Below are 26295 nucleotides of genomic sequence, written 5' to 3' on the forward strand. Positions count from 1 at the left end.
CACAGATCCGATTTTTTGGCCCGACTGTTTACGCTCACTTTAGACAGGACTGGTATTTGATATGTGTTTACATTAATTCCCACCCAATTTGTATACCTGGTTTTGAATAACAGCTGTCACGACTCATGAATGTTTTGCAGAGCGAAATCTGACGATACAGATATATAGTCCGGAAATAATTTTAGTTTTTCTACAGCTCAGATCTAGAATTCTGAAGTGAAATAAAGTAGCCCTGTAATATATATTTTTAATGAATTAACCAGAGAGAGAGAGAGAGAGAGAGAGAGAGAGAGTGAGTAACCCAATTAGTGAAGTTTGTCAGTTTAATTACAGCGAAGTTATCCCCTCATTGCTGGAAATATAATGTGCTTTCATTAGTGAGGCTGTTTTATTTATAAAAGTCACATACAGATGTTGAAAACCAGCTCCTGAATGTTTCTGTGTTTGCGCAATTTCTTTTCTTTCAAAGATAAATATAAAGTTCCCATTTCAATAAATAGCTGTGAGCGAGCGCATACAGGCACGTCTGCCTCATAATACAACATTAAAAAGCTATCTTTGTGAATAAACAAGTCGTCCTCGCCTTGTGGTGGCTTGGAATTCAAAGGGGAATCGGATATGCATGTTTAGACGTAGGTCGGATGTCCAGATATCGGATATGTATCTGATTTAAAACCACATTTGGAAGTGGCTCAGATCGGATGCAAAAAAATTGGATCTCGAGTGGATTTTTGTGTTAACATGTGTGCAACAAATTCCGATCTGTGTCAGATGTGAGTAAAAGATCGGATTTTTTGTGCCAGTGCAAATATGCAGGACATATAGGGACCGTTTACACTATCGTTTTCAAATGAACATTTTGTCGGCATTTTGGCCGTTCATTTATATGACAATGGCGTTTGGGGGGCCTGAAAACGCAAGCTTTTGAAACGATACTGCTGTCGTTTCTATGTGAACAACAAAAACGGGAATTTGTGAAAACTGAGACATCATGCGCATGCGTGTTATGTGTTCATTCTATAGGCACGTAGTGTTTCTTTACAAAGTGACTGCCAACTACTGGCCTCATATGAATAATACATCTTTTCTAGTCGTTTTCACAGATCCATGTGAACGGATCATTTTGACAATTTCATCGTCTATTTGCGAAAATCACAAAGGAAAACCTTTAGCGTTTTTAGTACATCGTTGTTTTGTAAATCCCTTAAATATTTTACAACCAAACAGATTATTACGCCACGTTAAAAAACGTGCTTGCAGAAATAAACATTTGATTACATTTTGGAGAACAGACAGAAGAAGAAGATCAATGTGCATTCGATCGTTGTTTGTGTTCAGATGTTCAGTAGCAGTCATGAGCATGTTTTGAGCGAAACATCGGTCCCTTTGGTTCAGCAACAATAACAAATGATAACGGCATCAGACTCTCCACTTTCTGCGCAGTAAATGATCTGTGCGTCGGAAATACATTCTTCAACCACAAGGAAATCCACAAGAAAACTTGGCGATCCCCTGATGGCCGAACACTGAATGAGATCGACTACATCTGCGTCGCAAAGCGATTGTCTGTTCTCGATCTGTCAGAGTCCAGCGCTGTGCAGATGTGGCTTCTGACCACAACCTCCTTCGTGCCAAGTGTCGTTTGCGCTTCGTTTGCGCTCAGCGGCGCCGCCCATTCAATGTGACAAATCTCAAAGTTCGGAATGTAAATGAGCGTTTCCAGATCAACCTTCTGAATCGATTCCAGGCGTTGGAACAATCTGAGTCTGTCGACCTGGAGGACTGTTGGAAGCTTTTCCGAGAGATGGTGGTGGAGAGTGCAGAGGTTGCGATTGGTCGCCGAAGAGGGATCTACAAAGAGCGATGGATACAGGACGAGACATAGGGGTTGATTGATGAGAGACGGCACGCGAAGCAGCGACAGGATCAAGCGGCAAATGAAGATCAGCGCGCCCATGTCAAAAGAATTTACAGCGTCTTGGACCGACAAGTCAAACGGAGCTGCCGTCGAGACAAGCGGGCCTGGTTTGAACAGCAGGGTGAGGAAGCCCAGAAAGCTGCAGATAAGAATGATTCAAAGACTATTCCGCATAGTACGTGATCTGTCAGGGTCAAAAGGAGGCCACGGGGCGCCCATAAAGGATAAGCATGGGAAGCCACTCTTGACCAAAGAAACGCAAAACGGACGGTGGGTCGAACACTTTCAAGGGATGCTTAATGAGCTATAATGAGCTGAAAAGAAAAGGACTGACATCTCTCTCTTTTCATACAGATTACATAAACTGAGAATATTTGTTTTTTTTTATATAAATTACTTCATTTAAAAGAAGAGAATTCAAGCTTCATGCCTGTGTGCCTGTATTCCTGCGTGATTGAGTATTCGCTGAGTTACAGTTCATTTTCGGACGCGTTTCAGAATGGACTTCACTAACAGAGAGAACGCAGAACTCGCATCATGTTTTTTTTTTTTTTTTTTTTTTGGCGAAAAGGACAACACTTTGTTTTTATTGTGAGTATCCACAAAAAATAGACTCTTAACAGGATCTAATGATGTACAACACTTATATGTAAGATCAAAATCAACTGTATTTTGAGTCTCTTTTGCACTGATAAGAAAAAAAGCGAGCTGGTATCGCCGGCGCGACCACTGACCCCAGAGGGTTAATCAACCAGCCCCCGAGAGGATCCTCCAACTGGACGAATTTGCGCAAACATCTACCCATCGCTAACGGATGCATTGGAATAGCAGAAGTCATGGTGGCGTTGCGTACACTTTAAAATGGGAAGGCCGCGGGCATGGATGAGATCGCCGCCGACATGCTTAAAAATGGAGGGTGGGAGCTAATATATGGTCGATCTTGCACGTAGCAAATCTTTGTTCTCCAAACAATCATTGAACAAAGCCTTGAGTTCCAGCAATGTCTTTCAGTCTATTTCATCGACTTTGTGAAGGCTTTTGATAGCGTCCACCGTGAAACCCTTTAGCAGATTGCCTACTCGTATGGCATTCCCGACCAGTATGTGAAGCTCTTCCGCAGCCTGTATCAGAATTCCAGCTGTTGCATCCGAACAGACGATGGAGTGACAGAATCATTCAATATCGAATATCGAGTTCGTCAGGGATGTATTCTATCTCCATTCCTGTTTCTTCTTGTGATCGATTTCGTTATGCGGCGAGCTGTGGACCAGATGGACTTTGTATTATCATGGACGGACATGCGTCACCTTGCAGACCTCGACTTCGCCGACGATACCGCTCTCATCGGCCGAACGCAGAAGATCCTCTGTGAAATGACCGGAAGTCTGCAAGAAGAGGCCTCGAAGTTGGATTATGAATTAACACCTCGAAGACCAAGATAATACGCATTGGGTATGCATGTTCAAACATACCAGTCCGTATTGGGCAACTACAAATTGAAGTCGACAGCTTCATCTATCTGGGAAGTGTCGTGGCCAGCGATGGTGATTCGGAATGCGATGCAGTCTCTGGCGCACCAATACCATCAGCCTAAAGATTAAGCTTTGCATCTACAACGCCATCATCATCCCGACTGCGACATATGAATGCGAGACTTGGAAAATGACAGCAAGTATTAAATGTCGACTCAACGTTTTTCACCAACGCTGTCTTCGCCGCATCCTACGAATATCATACCACGATCACATAACGAATGACGAAGTTTACTGCAGTTCATCGTCACGGCCCCTCGCAGACATAGTTACAGAACGCCGGTTCCAGTTTGCGGGTCATATTCTACGAAAATGCCAAGCAAGATCCGCCGCAATGGATCGAGCACAATGGAAAGCGCTAGTCGCCCAATGCGGCATACAGGGCTGGAGGAACTAAGTCTAAGGGGCTGTTTACACCTGGCCACTTCATGCGTTTTCTCAGATCGGATAGCTATCTGAGTTATCGAAACGATTCCATTTACACCTGGTCACATAAATGTGTTTTTGCAAAACGGATATAAATCCGATCTTCAATTCCCGCGCTATATGCAGATTTAATGGAGTGCACGTCAACGAAAGCAACAGATATGAGCTGCATTTTATTGATCATCAGCTAATTTCAAAATCAAAGACAGCAATTAGAGAGAGCGGCAATAGCCCTGGTAAGATCATTTCGTTTCTCTACTTTTAATGAAGATGATTGTGTGTTAAGCGTCTGCGACTTACTTTCACTTTGATTTGCGATAGTTTGCACGTTGGCTTGATGAAGAGATGCTCAGCTGCTCATCTGCGGTAATGCATGTTGCAGTAGCGTCGTCATATCTGACTATAACATGACAAATAGCCTATATAACATCCTAATATTTTTTAGCATTTTTGGGAGGAGTAAAATTTACATATGTGGTTTCAACAACCAGATGCATTTACACTTGTCCAGTTTCGTCTGGAATGCGGCCCAGACCTCCTCCTGATGTGGTTTGAGCGATCGGATTCAAATCTGTCTCGAATGCGTTTCGGAGGGCATTTACACCTGGTCTTTGCACGATCGGATAGCTATCCGATCACAGAAAATGCATGAAGTGGCCAGGTGTAAACAGCCCCTAAGTCTCTGTGGCAATGGTTCCCTTTACATGCCTTTGAATGCACAACTCTGCAGATTCACTTTATTTCGACATTGTTTAATAATCCAAATGTAATTGTATAAGTTATTATTATACAAACCAAAGGACAGGTAATAATTTTCGGGCTACAGATGCCAGAAAAAAATGCTTGTCTCCTCTGGAGTTTGTTGCAAAGATAGCCTATCTAATTATGATGATAATAATCATTTAAATGAAAAATATCTAGATAATAGTGTTATATATATATATATATATATATATATATATATATATATATATATATATATATATATATATATATAAGCCTAAATATGTTCCGAATTAACTAACTAGCTGCTTGAGTAGTTTTTTCATTGGATTTTTTTTTACTCTTACTCAAGTAACGAACCCGAGCACCGATGGTGTGAGGACCCTATTGGAATTGCTCTGTTTATTACTTTTACTTTTACTTTGAGTAAATATTTCTATAAGTATTTGTACTTCTACTTCAGTACAGTTTTTGGATACTGTACTATGGGGTTAGAATAGTTGCATTATTCCAAATAAATAGATTGAGATTCAAAAACAAATGTAAAGAGATTTACAAAAAAAAAAATCTAATTTACAAATAAATAGATTAAGATTCACAAATAAATGTAAAGAGTTTCACAAAAATGTATAAAACTCACAAATAAATAAACACAACTCTGCCTGGCATTTATTTGTGAACCGCTTTCTGTGCATTTGTAAATCGCTGCACACATTTGTGAATAGCTTCTTGTGCATTTGTAAATCCCCTCATGCATCTGTAGATTTTGAAACACTTCTAGCGTCGACGTACAGCCAAATACACAAATAAGTGGACTCCACCCACCGCTTACTCAAGCCAATCAGATAACGGCCACATTGAGCTGACCAATCGTAGCACGTTCCTGCTACAACCAATCACGGTACGAGTTTACACTCGGGGCGGGAACTGAATTTGATTCATTTTGCAATTTGCACCCTTGGTTAAAAGAAACACCCTGTTTCCAAAAGATTGTTGGAGTTTAACACTTCTTTATGTTTCCATCAGGATAAACTCAGGATTACACACAAATTATAATCATTACAGATCCCGAGCATCATGATCAGTAACGCCCTCTCTACACCGGACGCAAGCGACGCGAAGCAAATAGTGCGTCAAAAGCAAATAGTAGCCCATTATCTTCCCCGCTGCCATAGCAGTTTCAAACAGGGGGGGTTTCTTCATTAGGGCGATAGGGCAGTGCACCACCAAAGTACGAAAGGGACTTTTTCAATCACATTCGCATTCAACTACAGAGTTACGCTATAGCCGTCACTGTTGTTCTACCTCTGGATATAGTCCAATCAGCATCAAGTCGCTTTCTGTGGAGTACCGCCCCTTTTTGGGCAATTTCACTCTGGCCGAGAATCCCATCTATGTTCCCATAGACTTCCACAAAGAAAATTTTTTTTTTTCGAACTGCAGGCACTGCAATGCATTCTCTGTGGGTTCCGGGAGGGCTAGCACTAACATGCTTCCGTCAGCATACGTAACCTTCACTTGTGCAGCGATTGGTGGAAACAAATACACCTCTATTAATAATCTTTAAGCTCAAGTGACATCCAATAATTTCCTCAGTGCATAATTTACATTTCACGGACATATTTTCCATCTGTAAATGTTAGAAAGTCAAGCAAATATTTCCATTTTTCTGTCAGGAGTGGACAAGCCTTCTACAAGCTAAACTTCTGTGAACGAGCGCCGCTGCGTGCATGCACGCCAAACACACAGAGCGCAACAGAATAGGAGCGCAATAATTATGATTAAAATATACATTAACACTAAAATATAAATATAGTTTGCTAAAATATTTGTTGTTGAATATTTGTTGTTGTTGGTAAACATAAATGTGCTATAGAATTTCAAACCTACAAGTGTATTTTTATGGTAGCAGTTTTGTTTTTATTTTCATTTTTATTTTAGTGAATTTAATGTCTTCTTTAAAAAGCATATAGGTGTGTAGTGTTTCTTAACAAAGTGACATCACCAACTGAATAATACAGCGTTTTTAGACATTTTCGTGGATCCGTGTGAACGGGGATAATTTTGACCGTTTTTTTCTTCTCCCGTTGTTGAGTTTAAAATCAGTGTCATTTAGGTCTGGCCAGCCACAGACTCAGGGTCAATGGTGACTGGGGAAATGTCAACAGGTTAGAGTTCATTACCATGTTGAGGAGAAAGTGTCAATGAAGTGGCAGGTGGTTCATGGACATGCTGCTATTTGAGGAAGACTGTGTCCACAAGCTCTCAAGACACGGCGCTTCTGTACTGAAAACATTACATGAAAACAGTCATTGCAGAACACGCATCCCTGTCTAAACAAGATTGTTTTATGATTGTGTTATTGGCTGACTCTGGATTTCATAACATAATATATTTCCAGAATGATGCTCTCTCTATTACACCCTGTATCAAAGCATTCACGAACCAAAGTGATGAAAGAGGGCGCTCATGATTTCTGACATTTCAATTATAGATCTGAAAACCTACATGTCTGGAGTTTTAAAAAGATAGAATGCACAGGATGGGTGGTTAATTGATATCTTATATATTTTCTGCATTTTATTTCATAGTTTGAAAAGTAAATTTAGAACAGTTCAACATTTACACTCACCAAACTTTCAGCAAGTTACTCGCCAGTTGGCCATTAGCTTAACAAGGAACTGCAACATTACATGGTTTAAATGGTTAACTATTTACCAGAATTTACCTTCAAGGGTCCAGATGTTCTTTTAAAAGAATATAAGAAATTTCTTAAGATAAATTCTAGAAAGTTTGACCCACTGATCAATTAAATGAAAAACACCTCACCGTCATTTTCCTGTGCCTGCAGATTACCGCAAAAATCATAATAAGCACACCCACTATTTTTGTCTCAAATGGCTGACGGAGGTTCAGCACTTAAGTTTTTTTTTTCTTTTAGAACAATCTTAAAAAACAAAATAATAAAATTGCGAATGCAATGTTGTATTTTGTGGAATACAAAATATTAAGTTACTCACCCTCATGTCGTTCCAAACCCGTAAGGCTTTCTTTCATTTGACTTTCATCTTTTTGATGAAATCTGAGAGCTTTCTTTCCTTCCATTGGCAGCTGTGCAACTACCACTTTGAAGCTTTAAAAAGTGAATTGAGATCGTAAAACTAATCCATATGAATTAAGCAGTTTAGTCCAAATTTTCTGAAGAGACGCGATTGCTTTTATATGATGAACAGATTGAATTTAGGCTTTTATTCACATTTAAACATTGATCAACAAACATAAACAGAAGCTCAACCAAATCTGCTTGCTGGTTAAATCTCTCGAGAACAAACCGCATCGGTTCTTGCGGAAGCTCAAACGTGCTGCGTAACACGAGAATCAGGCCGGTTCCAGAATCAAATCACTGAGGGTGCTTCTGAAATCACTGAGGGTGTTCTAGTGAAGTGCAGATGTAGGCTAAGCAATGGCTCCACCATAGAAATGTACAGTGAGACATTTAAGATTATTTACAAGTCAGCACTTTTACCAATAATTATAATAGTTTTTAAAAATATTTTGCTATGAATATTTTTCTATTAGTCTGCCTTTCCATAGCTTTAATGCGTTACTAGTATTTTAACATGTTATTTTTTGTTGCGTGCAGAGTGAATCCAGCATTGATATATAAAGTTACTTCCGAAACTTTGCAGCATGCAATTGGCCGTCAGTCATCTTAGCAAAATAAAAAAAACAGTAGTTTAATTCAATAGATTATAGGCTGTAGCCTCGAAAGCAAGCCGCTCCCTGTCACTTTGTCAGTTTATCGCGATATCACAAAGTTCCATTATCATCAATGAAGCTGCCAACAATGCACAATAAAACACTTAGGGTGTATTCACACCTGCCTTGTTTGGTTCGATTGAATCGAACTCTAGTTTGTTTCCCCCCTTGGTGCGGACCTTTTGGGCAGGTGTGAATACAGCAATCGAACTCGGGTGCGGACCAAACAACCGAACCGAGACCCAGCTGAAGAGGTGGTCTCGGTACGGTTCAAAACGAACTCTGGTACGGTTCGTTTACGGTGTGAACATGAACCGATCCAATTGCAAGAAAGCACTGCGCCTTTGAGTTAACAGGCTTCCGTAGTCGGAGTTGCGTTATGGGAAAGTGATACTCCGCCGGAACCGTCTTGCAGCACATCGTCGTCTTCTCAAAATCCGAATTACAACATCGTATAGATGACATTGTATCATATGATACTCATTAGTTTCTTCATATTGCGTTTGTACAGAATAACACAAAATTAGTAAAAGAACAAATATTGCAGTACGAAATATCTCCATGCTGAGCCTTTTTTGCACTTCCTGATTTCCCTACTTGAGAATCCTTGTCCAATGAATGGACGACCTTAGCACACGTGTGGTTTTGTTTACAAATTTTGGTTCACTTGCAAAAAGAGCAGTGTGAAAGCGAACCGTACCAAAAAATAAAATAAAATTATTTGGTCCGGACCAAAGCAAGTGAACTATCGGACTTTCCTGGTGTGAATACACCCTTACATTGTGTACACTAATGTACACTAATGTTTTTTGCTAATGAGAGGTATCGCAAGCATTTTTAAGAAACATTTGTGCATAACTCAGCACTGAACATAAACTCTGGAGTTTTGAGCAGTGAGACTCTGACTAACTTAAGCACCTCTAATTGGCCATTGTCTTCAAGAGATCAACAACTATGACTGTGATTGGCTACATTGCTCACTGCTGCAAAAACACATTGTAAATAGATACAGTTGATATTCTCCAGTGTGCAAACACAAATATGCATGGGACTGTTTGCCAAATCTGTTTTGCCAATATATTATTACAGTATCAACTGAGGGTGCTCTTGCTTGAGTTTGAGGGTGCTTGGCACTTGCACTCTCGTAGAACCGGGCCTGATGAGAATTAACCTCATTGGTTCTTGTGGGAGCATAATAGTGGTGCGTAACACACGAGAATGAACCTCATTGGTTCTTGCTGAAGCTCAAACGTGCTGCGTAACACGAGAATGAACCCCATTGGTTCACGAGGAAGCTCAAACGTGCTGCGTAACACGAGAATGAACCTCATTGGCTCTTGCTGAAGCTCAAATTGGCTGTATAACATGAGAATGCACCTCATTGGTTCTTGCACGTCAAGCGTTTGGGCTTCCGTTTACCACAACTGATGTGTGAGTTGATGAATATTTATATGTAATAAATCAACCTGTTAATCATATAAAGTGATCATGTTTTACAATCTCTTTATGAACTTTTTGAAGCGTCAAAGTGTCATTTGCTTAGCTGTCAACGGAGGGACAGAAAGCTCTCAGATTTCATCAAAAATATCTTCATTTGTGTTCCGAAGATGAACGAAACGGGTTTGGAACGACATGAGTGAGTAACGTTAAAGGTTTTGTGAATCTGGCTCCAGAAGCTTATCTAGAGTGTTTCAAATTTCTCCAGAACACCATGTGGCAACACATATTGCGGAATATTCTTCACGTTAAGCTACTGGTGCAAATATGAGAAACAAAATAACAATTCATCTTCACATTTTTGTGACTGGTGCTGTTTCACTGAAGGACTGGTTAATACCCAATACCACGATTGACACCATGACCTGCGCTGGCATAAATATGCAAGAAAAAGCAGCTATATATTTCCATTGTCATAGGGATAAAAATATATACTTTTTAATAATGCAAAATGCAGTTTCAGGCCTGGTATGAAATATTTATGCCTGGTAAACAAACTCAATTCATCTGCTATGAGCAGCTGAAGTAAACTCTTAAATTTGGCTGATCTTGAATCCTATGATGCCGAACCCGACATTCCCAATTACACTTTAGTGTATTTTGGATGTTTGTTTTATACTGAATTTAGCATGCCTTCTCCAAGACACTTACTATGCTGTTGGAAAGTCATGTGGTTTCTCACTGATATTTTCATACTGATGAAAACACAGAAAACCTGAACTTACAGAGCTGTTTCATGGAGATGTTTCAGTCTCCCTTAATGTCCAAATGCAGCTAAGTCTGTATTGTTTTCTTAACAGGGTGCTGTCACCGGGAGATTGAGTGTCTGGTTAAGACATGATGTTCAAGGACTACAGATCTGGCCGAGCTGTAGGTGAGTTGATATGCATTCTGTCTGCTTGATGTACCATCAGAGACTCTTTAAGCTTCTCATTCACAGGCAGAGTGTAGATCTCACAGCAGAAAAAGGATTTGTTGGCAAGATCTCTGCTGCACAACTGATAAGACTGTCAGTGTTCCCATGAGAGGCTGCTTCTCAATAATAAGAGGTTTCTTCTCGAGTTCTTTGGCATTTATTCTGTCACGAACAGGTGGAAACGTCTGCTGGATCGCCTCTGTCACTTTTCCGTTCTTGTTTGCGCTTTCTAAATGACAGGAAGTTTAGATTTCAGAGCTCGCCGGAACCTTTTATCAACTTTTGGGAGATTAAGCTGAAAGGTGAGTCTGATACTGCTTCGGATGCGTTTGGCGAGCCGAGAGAAAAGTCTGATATTTGAGTGCAGGGGCGTAGCAGCCATTATAAAAGTGGGGGGGACAAAATGGTGTGGTGATGTGACCCAAAGGTCAGTCCTTCCAGAAAAATGCGGAGTTTTTTTGTGATTGTTGAGGGCAAAAATCCTTGATTATGCGGCGATGGAATATGCAGGATATTTGCACTTTTATGTGATGAAATTGCGGGAACTTGCAAAAACTGCGGTTTGATGAAAAAGAGAGAAAAAGTGATTCCCCAACACCCTGTTCTCACTAGGCTACTACCTTAATGTAAAGAGCTATTTCTTATTACTTCCTATGATAAGCAAACATACTACATCACAGAAAGTGCTGGAATATTTAATCTTGTTTTATTTCAGACCTTAATAAACACATGGCTCAAACTTACAAAACATTGATGAGTCAAACAAGTTCTGTAGCTTTACAAAAAGGAATATGCTACAACTTCTGTAAAAATGAATAAATAAAATATGAAAATATGTTTCCTGTTTTACAGCTTTTCAATTATGTTCACTTCACTTCACTTCATGTCGCGTAATTACGTCACTTCATAACGTTCCCATGGCAACCGGGGGAAACGGCTGCTCTCGTGTGAAGCAAACGCAACATTTTTCAACTTTCTGCTAAGATATATGTGACTTTTTTTTTGCAACAAAAATGCGGGGATTATGAAATCATACAAGCCCCGCATATTTTGCGTGGAAATCGGCAATTTATACGGCAAAAGTGCGGCGTATTTGAAAAAATGCCCCCGCATAAATATGCAGACTTTGGCTGATTATTGAATCATGCGATCGCATAATCGCTTTTTTCTGGAGGGACTGAAAGGTGATGTTCATAATAATAAATTCTAGATGGAATAGCAATTGGCATTTTACAGCACCCTAGTGCCAATTTTGGGAACATGCCATGGTAGTTTACAGCAACCTATTTTTGTGAAATCATACTCGAAATAAAAAAATATTTCAGGACTTGGGACTTTCAGACAACTGTGGACATATACTTTATTTTTATGAAATAAAGATATTTTATGATATTAACAATATTTCAGTTAAACTACACTTGAACAATAACTTTATCTTACTTAACAGTTGGACCAAAAAAAAAGTGTTCAATGAGTACAGAACAGATTACATCTAGCCTACAGTAATTTTATACAACAGACATTTTATAAAAATATATCAATAAAACCTAAATCAATGTATTCGGTATAGAGGGAATGCATTAACGTCACTTTCCCGCCGGAACACGCCCCCCTCAGCGGGACTGAGTGGCAGAAGAGCTGCTTCGTGACTGGAGCTAATAGGGGAAACTGCGAAAACGCGAGTAAAACAAACTATTATCAGTTTAAACTAAAAGTTGGACTCGATATAGTGTTCCTTACAACTTATCAAAGATCCAGTGATCCATGGATATTGACATGCAGCCAGGAATCGTGTTTCCTGACATTTATATGTGCCTGATTTCGACGCCGGGGAAATAAATTAAGAAAATTTGCCTGTAAACGTTTTATATAAATACAATATAGATAGGTCTAAATCCGAGTGATCACTTACATTAATGTTATACTGTATATCATCATATCGTCCAGCCCTAAAACTTGTATAGTTTTTTGTCAGTGTTTATTTAAAAACATCCATATAGTCTGTTCTGTAGCTTTTTGCAGTCTGTAAAAATATACAGTACCTCGGATTTCTGGTCAAATCTAGTTGTACAGTCAATCGCAAAGCTCTTTCCCGTTTTAGATGTGTTTTGTGTGTTTTTCACGGCATTCACGCTGAAAACAAATGCTGCCGCTCAGTCTTTTTGCCACTTGTGGGCGTGACCGCATTCACTCCGGCCGACGGTGACGTCATGCGCATACCCTCTATTGGACATCAATTTAACATTGACATGTTGAATTTACATTGAATTTTGGTCACCCGACGTCGCAACCAAAATTTAACCAAATATCAACGTCTTATGACGTTGTGTGCCTGCTGGGAATAATCTGTTATGTCTCATTTAACAGACGCTTTTATCCAAAGCAACAAGTAGGAGAGCATTTAACACACACTCGGCACAATCCGGCGCGACGTGAACCCATACGGGTTCTGCTGTCTTACACGTCTTACTGCGTTACAGTAGGTTAAATCATAACAAGGAAACTTTACGTGTGATTCATGTCATCGCGACATACTGTAACAGTGTGTGTTTGAAAAAAATGATGTAGTCCTCAGCTTTTTTTCTGGGGTGCATTAGACGGCCAAACAGCAAAGCGACTAAACAAACACGAAAATTCGCAAGAGCAACAAAAGATTTGAATCTCATGGCAGCAGACGCGCCCAATAGATGCTTCGCGCTGTGATTGGCTGAATGTTAGCTCACTCAAGTCTAAGTAACAAATCAGAGAACACATATTGGCGCTGAGTAAAAAAAAAATGCGGGGGACAGAATCACCTGTTTCTAAAAGTGGGGGGGACGTGTCCCCCCCGTCCCCCCCGGTTGCTACGCCCCTGTTTGAGTGTATAAATAGCCCAAATGTCTTTGCCAGTGGAGGACTTGTGCATTGCAGAGGATGAATCACAAATACAGAGTTTCTGTATGAAATACCAGGTAGCCAGATGGACATTGCTCAATCTCTTGTGTAAACCCTATTTGAACTCTGTCGCTTTGAGCTTTTTTCTGTGAGATAAAAGCTTTGTGCTTGTTAAACCTACTTGTTTCGTTGTATCTTTAATCAATTTTTGCATTCAAAAACGTTTCGACTCAATATTGACATCTGACATTCAGCTTGACGGACTGGTCTACAATCACTCAGGAGAATAAGTGCTAGAATTTAATTCTGGACAGGAGAATTGCCGGGCAACTGTGCGTAAATTATTTCTTGAATGCGTGAGGAAGATGAGTGTGTCCTTTCTTGTTAGGCTCTGTGTGGGCCATGCCGGTTGGCTGGCTCGTGTTGAATCTGTAGAGGGGTGTCCGGGCCGTCACACGGCTCTGCCCTCCCCATAGGTGGCCGGTTTACGTGGCACAGTCCTGCTGCAGCTGTATGGGGCAGATTGCCTCATTTACACAGGAGCTTTTCTTCCATGTCCCCCTTATCTAGCTCAGCGCACAGAAACCGCGTTGACTGATCACTTCCTCTTTTGCACAATCAAGGACAGCCGATCCAGGAATGTATTTTAGTGATTTTTCATAAGGTAATGCCAACTGTACTATATGCCTAAAAAGAGATCTGAGAGTTTAAACATATTACAGTCTACATGAAATCCAAATTGTACTCAATACTTGTATTGTGAACGATCCGGTTCATATTATTGCAAAAAAAAAAAAGTCTTAATCTGGGTTCACATTGTACGATTTTGACCACAATTTGTCTGTCTGAGACAAATTCTGATAATCCTAAAAGGTTGTTCTGTTCCTGGGCCAAAATCTGAAGTCTTTGAGCACTAGTTTGACATGTTCGTGACAGCCGATTAATGACCATTGTGATAAAATTGCATCTGTCCTATGACTTTTACTGTCAAATCAAAAACCAGTAGGAGCGCTGAACCTGATGACACAATTAATGAGACAACAACAAACCACTACACACACACACACACACACACACACACACACACACACACACACACACACACACACACACACACACACACACACACACACACACACACGTGTCTTATTTATTTATTTATTTATTTTTCATTTTATTTTCAAGAAAAGCCATGATCAAAATTGCTAGCTGTTTCTATCCCGCATGTAAATCCAGCTCACAGTCACCGAACATGTCACGGACTGATGATGTAAAACTTTGTAACGCATCTTACAAACGTTTGACGTAAAGTTTGACATTAATGACAACTGAGATCTTACAGTGTGACATGGCTTACAGCGAGGATCATGTTCATACAGTGACAAGCAACAGTCGTAAAGGTCTATTATAAACTTTACGTGTGCACCCGGCTTTAGTCATATCTTTTTATTTATTAAAAATGTTCAAAAAAATCGACTTTTCTTCTAAAACATCTTCCAATTTTCTTTTTTTATGTAGGCTGTTGGATATTGTTAGCCAATAGCCAAGAAGCTATTTAGACTATTTTACACCCTAATCAATTCCAGAGATTTTCTTATTGAAAATCCTGTTGCAATGTCACATTATGGAAGAAAAATTGGTTGCAACTTGTGAATCATCATATGGATTTCAGTGGCTGAAGCAAATATCTAGCAGAGTGGCTGATGTAATGCCAATATAAAACCAGTTAATCCAATTATACAAATAGTATTTATGTTGATTCACTCTACCTAGAAAAGTTGAAAAGAGAAGTTTTACATTATTGATTGAAAAAGCTATTGTTAAGTTTTTGAATTGCCATCGGGAGAATATGACTCCAAATCTGCTTTAATCATTAACCAAAATGGACACATTTTGGCTGATTATTTGACCTGGCTCATATATTTATTTATGTATACCACCATTTAAAACTTTGGGATCAGTATCTTTAAAAAATTCCTTTAAAAAGTGCATCGCTGTTATAAACAGCACAAATGTTTATAACATTGATATATAAAATATAATATATTATTATTATTTATTACAATTATTGTTATAAAAAATAATCATAATATATATATATATAAATATATATATATATATATATATATATATATATATATATATATATATATATATATATATATATATATATATATATATATATATATTAGTATATCAGTCTGGCAAGTAAACTAACAAATTTGATAGCCAATTGCGATTCCATTGCCAAGGTGTTTGTGTAGAGGTTTGGTCTTTCATAATATATTTTGAATTCAGTGAGATTGATTGCAAGGCGAATGCACATACATAGCACAGCTTTCCTCTCTCACAGCTCCCATGTTGCCCTTTATTTTAAATGGTCATTTTGCTATTGCTTTAAACTTAAATAATGTAGATGCCAGGGCCTGATAAATAATGTAGATGCCAGCGGCCAGATGCCAGGACTCCTGTTGGCCCGTGAGGTGAGGGGCGCTGCTGTTGAAATGCCCTTAGTCAATCAGTCACCTTAATGAATCCAGAGGTCTCATTGAACTGTCTCTGTAATATAACACATGCATGAGGACTGTAAAATGACAGGTTTTGGGATTTGTTTTGCATTATTCTGTTGAATGAAGTGGAAGGCCTGCAATTAATTTAGTGCTTCATTGCATTGACATTAAAGCCAGTTAATGGCCTTAACTAATGGAAATTTTGAAAACTATAAAAATAACTAACGAGTTTGCAGCTAGAACTAACGAAATGCAGTGACTTCGTTAGTTCCACAAAACAAAATCTGATTTAGTCCTTTAATTTGCCTCTTGAAATATGAGCTAAATCTGCCTGGTTTTAAAATGGCCAAAACACCAAATGGCACAGAACTGCAACTCGGCCTGCCAAAATTTTAACTCAAAAGCCATTAAACTATTTTAACTGACTTTCACCACAAAACCTCTACAGTCCAGAAGCCTCACTCGCCAATACCAGTATTGTGAACTGGAACACAGTGTCCTGAAGTTCTTGATAATTGATACGGTGAGAAATTATGTTGCCGTTCAGGTCCATCAGAGAAGTTCACTTCAGGTATCCTAATGTAGACACATTTATTTTTCTGGTAGGTCTAATGCAGTTGCAATATTGACATTCTCTCAGTTTACCCACCACTGGCTCCCAAAATGTGTCCGGAAAAGATAGTTTTTTTTTTCTTTTGGTTCCACTTTTAGTGGTCATTATAACCTTTTAATCTTGTCACATTTGTAAGTAATATATTAGTTACTTGGACTATAGTGTTATGTAGGGAGCTGTTCATGAAAACAGTGTTTTTGGTTTTTGAGATTAAAGGGATGACTTTGCCATCGAAGGAGTGGAGGAGCTAAATAACAATTAGACATAGACCTGAATTGTAACTAGGGTTGTGCGATGTCTACCAATTTGGCATCAGACGATGTGTACAGTGAAACATCGCGATGGACGATGATATCGGGAGGAGGGGCGGGGCTAACATTCTAATTTTTCACTTAAGCAATAAGCCTGGCAAAGCCGTGTTTTATAGTGGATTTAGAACAGCTAAGGGGCGTAGGCACAACGCGGAGATATTTTTCTCTACATCTCATCAGCAATTTTGATTTCGGCACGCTCTGCAGCAGCTGACCACTAAGGAGCGAATGTACAGTGACAGAACTGCCAGATTCAAACTGCGTGCTTTCGCGCTGTGGCTGGCGCTGAGCCAGAGATGGACGCGCTCAACGCTTGTCATATATCAGAACTATTCAGTGTTTTTAACCACATAATGTTTATTTTAGGTTTCAGACATTTAAATACATAATAATTTATAGCAAAACAATACATTTATAGTTTGTAAAATACACAATGGTGTCTATGGAAGCAGCAATAACAACCCATTCAAATATATTTGCCGACGGATTTTTTTCATATCAGACACACAGTGTAAGTAACTATAAAGTTAACTCTATTCTTCACCGGCCATGTATTTCGGGAGAAACTGATGAATTCACGTGCTGTAATAAACCCAACAGACAGGAATCTCACGTTACAGATCAAAATCATTTATAAAGGTTTTTTAAACGACAAAACAAACTCACTTACACGCATTTGAGAATCGGAATAGAAGATTTGATGACATGGTATGTAACCAGGCTTGTTAAAATTTAGAAATAAAAGTGCTAACGTTACATCTGTCATACAGCGCTATTTTGGCTGTGGTGAATCACGTGCAAAGCATGACGCGTCACTATGGGAGGGGGGAGGGGGGGGATCGCGATGCTGGCTTAACATCGTGATGTCTGTCAGCCATCACGATGGACGATGATATCGTCTATCGGCACAACCCTAATTGTAACACAAATTGCTTTCACTTATTCATGACATCATACCCTCAGGCAGCAGACATAGCAGATTCTGCCATAGTCGGTGTCTGTGTGTGTTGCAAAACGGGTACGTGAATGTGGGGGCGGAGGCATCGATATAGGGGTGTGATCCTTTTGAGTAGGGGTGTGTTTGTTTTGGTGATTTCAAATGTCAACAGTGTTTACCAGAAATTGCTTACTACACCTTAAGGCCATGACACACCAAGTCGATGTAGCTTGGTGTGTCACGTCCTTTAGACTTCTCTTCTCTTTCACAAAACACAAACACTGCTTCTAACATGGGTGAAAAAAAAAAAATCTGGATCCCGCCCCTCCCAAAGATACACTTTGCTTTCAGGATTAATTTAAAGGAGCATCAAATGAGATCCCTAAAATGACAGTGACTGAATGACTCCAAACCGACAATGAGCTTTAACTCAGTTACTGTGTCATTAGTGCTGCTGAACGGGCCAAATATAAACATGTAAATAAAAAACTATAAGAAAAACTATCCAGTATCCTAATAAAACCCCAACTGCTCCAAACATCTGTTAGTTTGTTCTGAAACGGCTTTGATCAACCTCAACTATAATTAATGCATTTAAAAGTTGCCAGTTTAAATGCTCACATTGCTATATTTACCAGACATTGGCATGACGTGTGTTACATTCGCAACAGACAAATAAAAATAAAAAGATAAGGAAAGTTTTAGTCATTGTGATGTCTTTTTAAAACCTTGATATACTTTTTTTTTCACCCAGATATTTTTGCATTTTTATTTTACATTTACATTTATGCATTTAGCAGTTACTTTTATCCAAAGCGAACATAGCATGTTAATGCATTCCCTGGGAAACGCCATGCTCTACTCTGCATACAGGAATCCCTGTATTTTATATGATTCCTGTGCAGTGAATTGCCCTTAATGTATTTGAAATTCTCTTTTTGTCTGATTTTCAAGGCCTTCAGAATTTATATTTAGGTGCTACACTTTTCAGATATGAGTCGGACCAAATAATGGGCAGAATTCCAGTTAGCTATTGGGATTTTAATTGCTTTACTGACACAGTGATTGGGGCTTGAGCTTTTCTTTATTGTAGCAGACCCCCCCCCCCCCCCCCCCCCCCCCATTTTCCATTTACCGCGTTTTTTCCCCCAGTGAAAGGAAGACGTCCTATAACGTAAAGAGATTAATGGCTTCCTTTTAATTCGACCAATAAGACTAGTGTTTTCCGAAAACTGGACCTTAATATACATATATGGTATTCTTAATAACTAGAACCTAGGTAATTTGCTCTCAGCTAATGCAATATTAAACTGTTTTTTATTTTATTTTTGCCATCGCTCATAAAATAAGCAACTTACTGAAAGCACATGATTGTTTGAAATCAGGACAAAAGGAGTAGAGTCAGTCCCTCAACTTGCCATGAATTAAATAAGAGCAGAGCCCAGCTTTTAATCATTCTCTGTGAGGTAAGAGAATTCATTAGATGCTGCCTTGAGAAACTTTGGCCTGTTTTTATTGTGTTCATGTTATTAAAACATGAACACCATATTTGTGACTGACGGAAAATGGGTAATGAACAAACACACTTCCAAAGAGAAACATCTGTCTCACACAAGTCACATTATTGTGGAGAAGCAGGGTAAAAATGCATGTTCCTGTATTTGCTGTTTTTCAGCCAAAGGCAAACCGCTCCAGCCAGGGGCATCGCTGGTGTGAGGGAACTAGCTCACCTTTGTAAAGGTGAATCATCTGTCAAACACCTACAGCTCCATAACCACCAAATAAATGATATCCGCAGATGGAACGAGGCAACATGGTTAGATATTCTTTTCTGTCCTTTCCCCGATGTCTGGATTTAAACAGAAAAGCCAGATGCTATCATATTATTAGTATTAATTGTACCTGTTGGGAGTGGTTTAATATGTGATGTGGTACCCTGCAATTTGAGGGAAAACGCCTGTTCGATTAAAAGTAAATGAAAGGAAAGTGCACTGCTTAGACAGACTTTGATTTCTCTTATTGAGCTAATTTACAGATAAGAGCCATGACATGCAAGGAAGCTCTTATGTGAAACCCTCTCTTTAAAGAAGTATTGTTTTTCACTTAGGCTTAATAACATATTATAGTAACATGTCAAAGTCCATGTTTCCAGTGCTTTTTTAATGTGTCACTTTGATGCTGTGATATGTAATTGCCTCGCAGCAGAAATTACTCCGGTGCAGCTTTGGAATATTTTTTTTACGCGACTAAAACAGCGCCATGCCACATTTATTTCCCTAATTGCATGAAAACTGTTTAAAATGAGTGCCGGAAACATAAAAATGCTCATATTGCCTATGAAAAATCATCTTGACAGCTGTTTGTATCCCCTACGGCTTTTGAATAGTCAGAGCTAATTGTTAAGAATGGCAAAATAAGCAGTTCATAATGAATATGTCAATGTTTGCATCCATGCACATCCAAAAATTTTCCGATCGAAAGCGGCTGCCAAAAACGATGGGCAATGTCGACATCTGCGAAACCGAAAGAATAAGGTGACTTTGTATATAGAGACACTGTGGCGGTGTGCCTAAACAAGCTAATTATATTTAAATCCAACGTCAAAATATATAAATAGACTCTTAAGCAGTACATTTGATCTACTGTAGATATTTGAAACACTCATTGGGCCATCTACATTCTTGACTTTGTTTCGGTATGCTAATGCTCCCGAATTAGAAGTTTTGATTATTTTCCCCAGAGGTTGTTGGTCTGCAGCGTTCATCAAGGTTTAGCAGCTTTAGCAGGCTGCGGTTTCCACCCACACTCTTATCATGCTTTTATGAGACCGTTGTAATGTCAAATGTTGTGCTCACAACACCGGTCTCTACTGCTCTCCTAACTGCGACGCACAGAACTGTAAACTCCTGCTGAATGTGTTAAGACATCTGTTAAATCTTCTTAGCTCCGAAATTAACCCAGGCTATGCCGCACAGAGATTCTGAGCTGGTGGTGTTAAAGTTCTTCTGGGATTCCAGCAAGCTAAAGGATTATTTAACCTCTGGACCCCCAGCATGCTTCCAGTCATATGCTCTGCTCATAACACCTTGTTGCACTTGGGAAATGGAAATCACATGTAAGAAAAACAGCTCAGGTGTTATTCGGTTATGTTCTGGTTGGCAACCTGGCTTTGTTGGTTGGATGTTTTTTAAATGCATTTTATTGGCTGCGTTTACATGCAACCAGATAATCCTTTAGCAGTCAGATTGACTTCTTAATCAGACTGAAAAACCTGCATGTAAACACCTTAATCGATCAGATTGAGCTTGATCTGAATGAAATTTCAATCGGATTGGAAGAGGTGGTCCTTTTCTAATTCGATCGAGAGATGTAAACACTTGATCGGATTGAAAACAAAACGGGAAAGGTCTGCACATGTTTAATGATGTAGAAATGACATAATGAACGAGTTGCAGTCATTCCCCTACCACTCATTGTCTGTGAAGTGGAGCAGAACAACGCCCCATCAGTCCTCACTTCATACTCTCATCCACAGACACTTTATTTTTGGTGTGGGAATGGTGCGTTTTTACTGCTTGATAAATATAACAGCACAGCACAATGTGCTCGTCGTCTCCAAATCAGGACCCAAAATAGTTAAATATTAAGTCAGCTATTTAAAACAAAAAAGAAGCAATGTAGGAGAAAAGTATGTGCAAAAAGCAGGAAATTATGTATATCCATGCAGAATAAGCATGTCCAAAAAAGTTTGTGATTATATAAATGCGCACATCAACCCGATCACTTTTAGCGTTCATGTCGGATTCATCAATCAGATTTCTTAATTAATTTCGATTGAAACAAAAGATGTGCATATAAACATAGCCATTGTACAGTATATATATATATATATATATATAGTCATACGTGGAGGCATAGTGCACCCAAAAATCTAAATTCTGTCATGATATCCCTTTACATTTTCATACAATGTGCTTCCTTTGATGCTTGATTATTTATTTATTTTATGCTGGCAGAACAGCAGATCAGTTTAGCAATTTCCGTGTCCACTGCAATGAATGGCCCATACCTGTGCATTATTTAAGAGGCCTTGTGGTTTTAGTGTAGATCCTGTTATAGTTATGGCAATTATCACATGAGTTTAACTGTTGCTCTGCTCCCTCTGCTGGTACATATCCTAACAATATAGGCACACTTTACAATGACAAAGAAAAACATAGCCTACAGGTATCCCTTATTACATACCGACATGTCTTATTTTACTAACGATTACAATGGCAACAAGAGTATGGTAAAATAATATAGCCTACTTTTATATAATATAGCCTACCTGTTTTAGTTGGCTAATGCGAAGTTATTGCTTGCATTTTTCAAAAATAATACCAACTTGCCACTCATTTTATTGTCAAGAAGTAAATATTTTGGCAGAAAATAGGCCTAGTTAAATTAACCCAGAAATGAAAATTATGACATAATTTACTCACTCTCAAGCCATCCTGGTGTGATTTTCTTCTCTCAGCCGAACACAATCAGAATTATTTAATCCTGGCTCTTCCAAGCTTTATAATGGGAGTGAATGGTAACTGAAATTTTGAAGCCCCCACAAAACCTCATCCATCATCATCATAAAATTAATCCATAGGCTAGGGAGTTAATAAAGGACTTCTGAATCGAATCGAAGCGATGAATTTTTAGACGAAAAATATCCGTAATTAGGCCTATAACTTTATAAACTGTAATCACTAGCTTTTCATAATAAAAACTTATATTAACGTGTCCGCCTTTTTAAGTCTCAGTTGACACATTCAACATGTTTCAATCGCTGACAACGATAAAACTGCATTTTGTGAAAGGGTTTCTCGTGCACAGTAGCCTAATCAGTATGAATACTAATGCTTTCAAACCAGTCAACCGTCAATCGAGCGCGTGAGAGATGTTCGCTTTAATGGTTAATTATAAAGAGAGCGGCTAGATTTGTCGCGTCGCGGTCAGTGTAGTCGTCGTTGTGTTGAGCGTGACTGTGGATCCTCCTCTCTCTCCCCCCTCTCTCTCTCTCTCTCCCTCGCTGTGGTCTGCTCTATCTTTAAAGCTGTTATAAGCGCAGCAGACCCACAGACACCAGCAGCAAAGCTCCTAGCGCGGAATAACGTCCACTACCAGATCCCCACGGGACTTTATCTGGCGTCGGTTTGAGCCGAATCCCCAGGACGATGTTCCTTGTGCAGTATACAGGTACGCTGTCTTGAGTTTAACTTTATTTTATAGATTAGAGACATTAAATGTGCTCAGTCCCGTGTGTGTGTGTGTAGGGGGGTCTATAGATATAACTATAGGGAGCCGCCCGTTACAAACGGACGCTACGGGCAGAACAAATGAATGAAAACTCCGCTAAGAAACAACATTACATTCAGAGCACAGAGTTCCCCACACATGAATGACTTTACTAACTGAAATGACATCGCGCTCCACTTTAAATGCACGTATTTGCGATGTTTCGGCGTTATATCGCCTATATAATATCTAGTGAGCTGTCTACAAAGACAGCACAGCCGCGTGCAACATTTCCGAGAATCATAGGCGCGAGTTCCCTCGGAATACCCCCTAAGTGCTGTTTAGTTAGGCAGCTCATAGGTTTTGAGATTGAGACACACAGCCATTGTAGAGCGCAGTCACTGACAGCTCCGGTGATTAAAACAACTGTTATATATCGTTATAAGATTATAATGACATTATATTTGGTCTCCTGTGTTCCTGCGTGTGGTTACTGTTCCTGCAACATCTTGTCATGTAATGCATCAATACATTACAGTGGGCACTGGAAACCCATGTCCAGCATTGAATTGCCATGCAAATATTTTTGTTTTAAGCATGCTGACTACTAGTGTCATTTATTGCTTGACTTGTTGGGAAAGTTGGAGCTCAGAATACAGACTGTAAGGCATGTTGTCAGTTTCAACAATACAAACCATGTAGCTGTAAAGGTGCTGGCAAGATCAATGATAGTTCACTTGATCAAAAACAAGTTGCTCTTGATATGTATAGTGAATAGTCACACACACAAAAGAAAACAGACTGAGAAAGAATACAAGAAGCTTTGTTTATTCAAATATTTAGTTCGGGGTGATTAAATAAGGTTCTATACAATAATATTAGTTAATGCAATAGGCATCATGAACTTTCAACAAAGTACTTTTTACAGCATTCAGTAATCTTAAAGATTATTAATATTGTTAGTTCATGTAGTATGCGTTAATGTTATTGTTAATATGTATGTGTATTAATTAAGATTAATGCTGTATTGCTCATTGTTAGTTCATGTTTGTTAATTATTTTTACAAAGAAGATTTCCTAGCATAATTACCACTTAGATGTGATTTATTATGAAGCGTGCATACTTGATCGGTGTTCTTTTATGAATACATGCTGAATACTTCATTGTGAGTAAGAGAAGAATGAACTATTGTCATCTGATCTATTTACTCAATAACATAGTAGAGCCTTACTGTCACACACAAAAAAAGGCATGCATCAATCAATGGTGTGTGCCATTATTTTGTCTATGCGTGTGTTGATAAGATGCTAATCTATTTCTATTGTCAGTGTTTTTTTTTCCTTTTCCTCCCCTCTGCTTACTTTGAAATGCATCTGGCTTTTGTCTGAGTAAACCCACTCACCCTAACCTCAAGTGTGAAGGAAAAAGCCTCTTATTGCTGTGACAGCCAAGAACTTTCTCGCACATAGCTGTTTTGGTGGGTAGGGAGTGGCCATTTAAATTGCACATAATGGATAGTCTCTGAGCTTTCATGAGAGCACAAGAACCCAAATGAAAAAAGGGGAGGGCAGCACTGAAGAAGTGTAAAATGCATTTGTGACAGAGGTTACTTACGTAAAAGGAAGCAACCAATGGCTTATTTTTTAAAGACTTGAGAGTAAGAGAGAAATAGTCTGTGGGCAGATGTCTATGGTTTTGTGATTCAGTGGCTGTCGCATATAAGAGGATGCCAAGAGGATTTAATGCACATAAAAATAATATTTAATCCAAAGATATTTGCTTCCACAAAAGAGCAAATAAGTAAATACCAATCAGCGCTGTATAAACCTGATAAACTCTAAAGTGCTTCAGTAGTTGTGATTGTTCGGTTTCAGAATGAGTTCAGCATCTGTGATTTAAAAAGACACAACAAGTCCTTGTCCAGTAGATTGAAATTCTAATAGATTAGAACTCTAGTACTAGACTCTATGTTAAGAAAATGATTATAGGAAAGTATGATTATGGGATGCTTTCCGAGATAGTATTATACAGCACGTTCATAAATTATCAAAACAGGGTTAAGCAGACAAAAAAAAAAGTATTTTTGAAAAAGTATGTACTGTAAATGTTACCATGGATACATAAATGATAGCGTGGCCTGGCAAACCTGATGCTTTGCCAAACGAACATATGCCATTTAATTTTAATTGAAGGTTACTATTCAGTATCTCTGGATGTGCTCCACAGTGAAGTGTTTGCTATAATACTTTGTGTGAATCATCAATCTGAGTGGTTTTAGCCAAGCTTTATTTTGAATACAGACCTTTTGCAATATGAATCACAAGGCCTGGGGCCTGATGTTTCGCTCTCTCTCTCTCTCTCTCTCTCTCTCTCTCTCTCTACATATACATACACACATGTGTGCGTGTAGACTGTGCATACACACTCTCTTATTAGAGTGAGCTAAGTAATGAAGTAAACCGAATGATTTTAAACTGTTTTTATTATGAAATACACATGTAGATTAATTATTCAGATTTAATTATTGAGTTATGCACTCACATTACATAAAGTAAATTTTTAGAAGTTAAACAAAAATATATATGAATTTAGAAATGTTTTGACGCGTCAGACAGTTGTATATTTACACTGCAAAAGGCCTATCTGTTTCCATTAAAAATATACTGTATAAACATCCTAAAACATATGTTTACCTTAAAGGCAAAATTGTATAAATTTGATTTGTTTAAAACAATAAAAATTACTATTTGACTAGTGGAAAAGAATGAGAATAACTCTTCCCTGAAAGCTTTCTCTGAAAAGTATGGTATACAATTATCTTTTTACAATTTTTTTTTTTTTTTTTGGTGATAGCATAGATTTATTTTAAAACAAGACAAAGGGTACATTGTGTTTTTAGCAATGTAATGTGACTGCACAAAACATGGTATCATGTAGATGGAAATATGCATTTGGAATTGAGGATATGCATAATAAAACTAGGCGTTTTAAGCTCCATGAATGTTTA

General features: G+C 38.7%; 1 protein-coding gene across 1 annotated transcript in view; it reads left to right on the forward strand.

Annotated features, from left to right (window-relative positions):
- Positions 1-26295, forward strand: part of enox2 (ecto-NOX disulfide-thiol exchanger 2) — a 301696-nt gene that overhangs the window by 80976 nt on the left and 194425 nt on the right. Inside the window, exon 2 of the mRNA XM_056250293.1 lies at positions 10656-10729. Within this exon, the coding sequence (XP_056106268.1) occupies positions 10693-10729 (37 nt within the window). The 5' untranslated portion in view covers positions 10656-10692. The remainder of the gene's footprint in view (positions 1-10655; positions 10730-26295) is intronic.

The sequence above is a fragment of the Rhinichthys klamathensis genome, unplaced genomic scaffold (genome assembly GCF_029890125.1).
Source record: "Rhinichthys klamathensis goyatoka isolate OS25496 unplaced genomic scaffold, OSU_Roscu_1.1 h1tg000068l_1, whole genome shotgun sequence".
NCBI classification, from domain to species: Eukaryota; Metazoa; Chordata; class Actinopteri; order Cypriniformes; family Leuciscidae; genus Rhinichthys; species Rhinichthys klamathensis.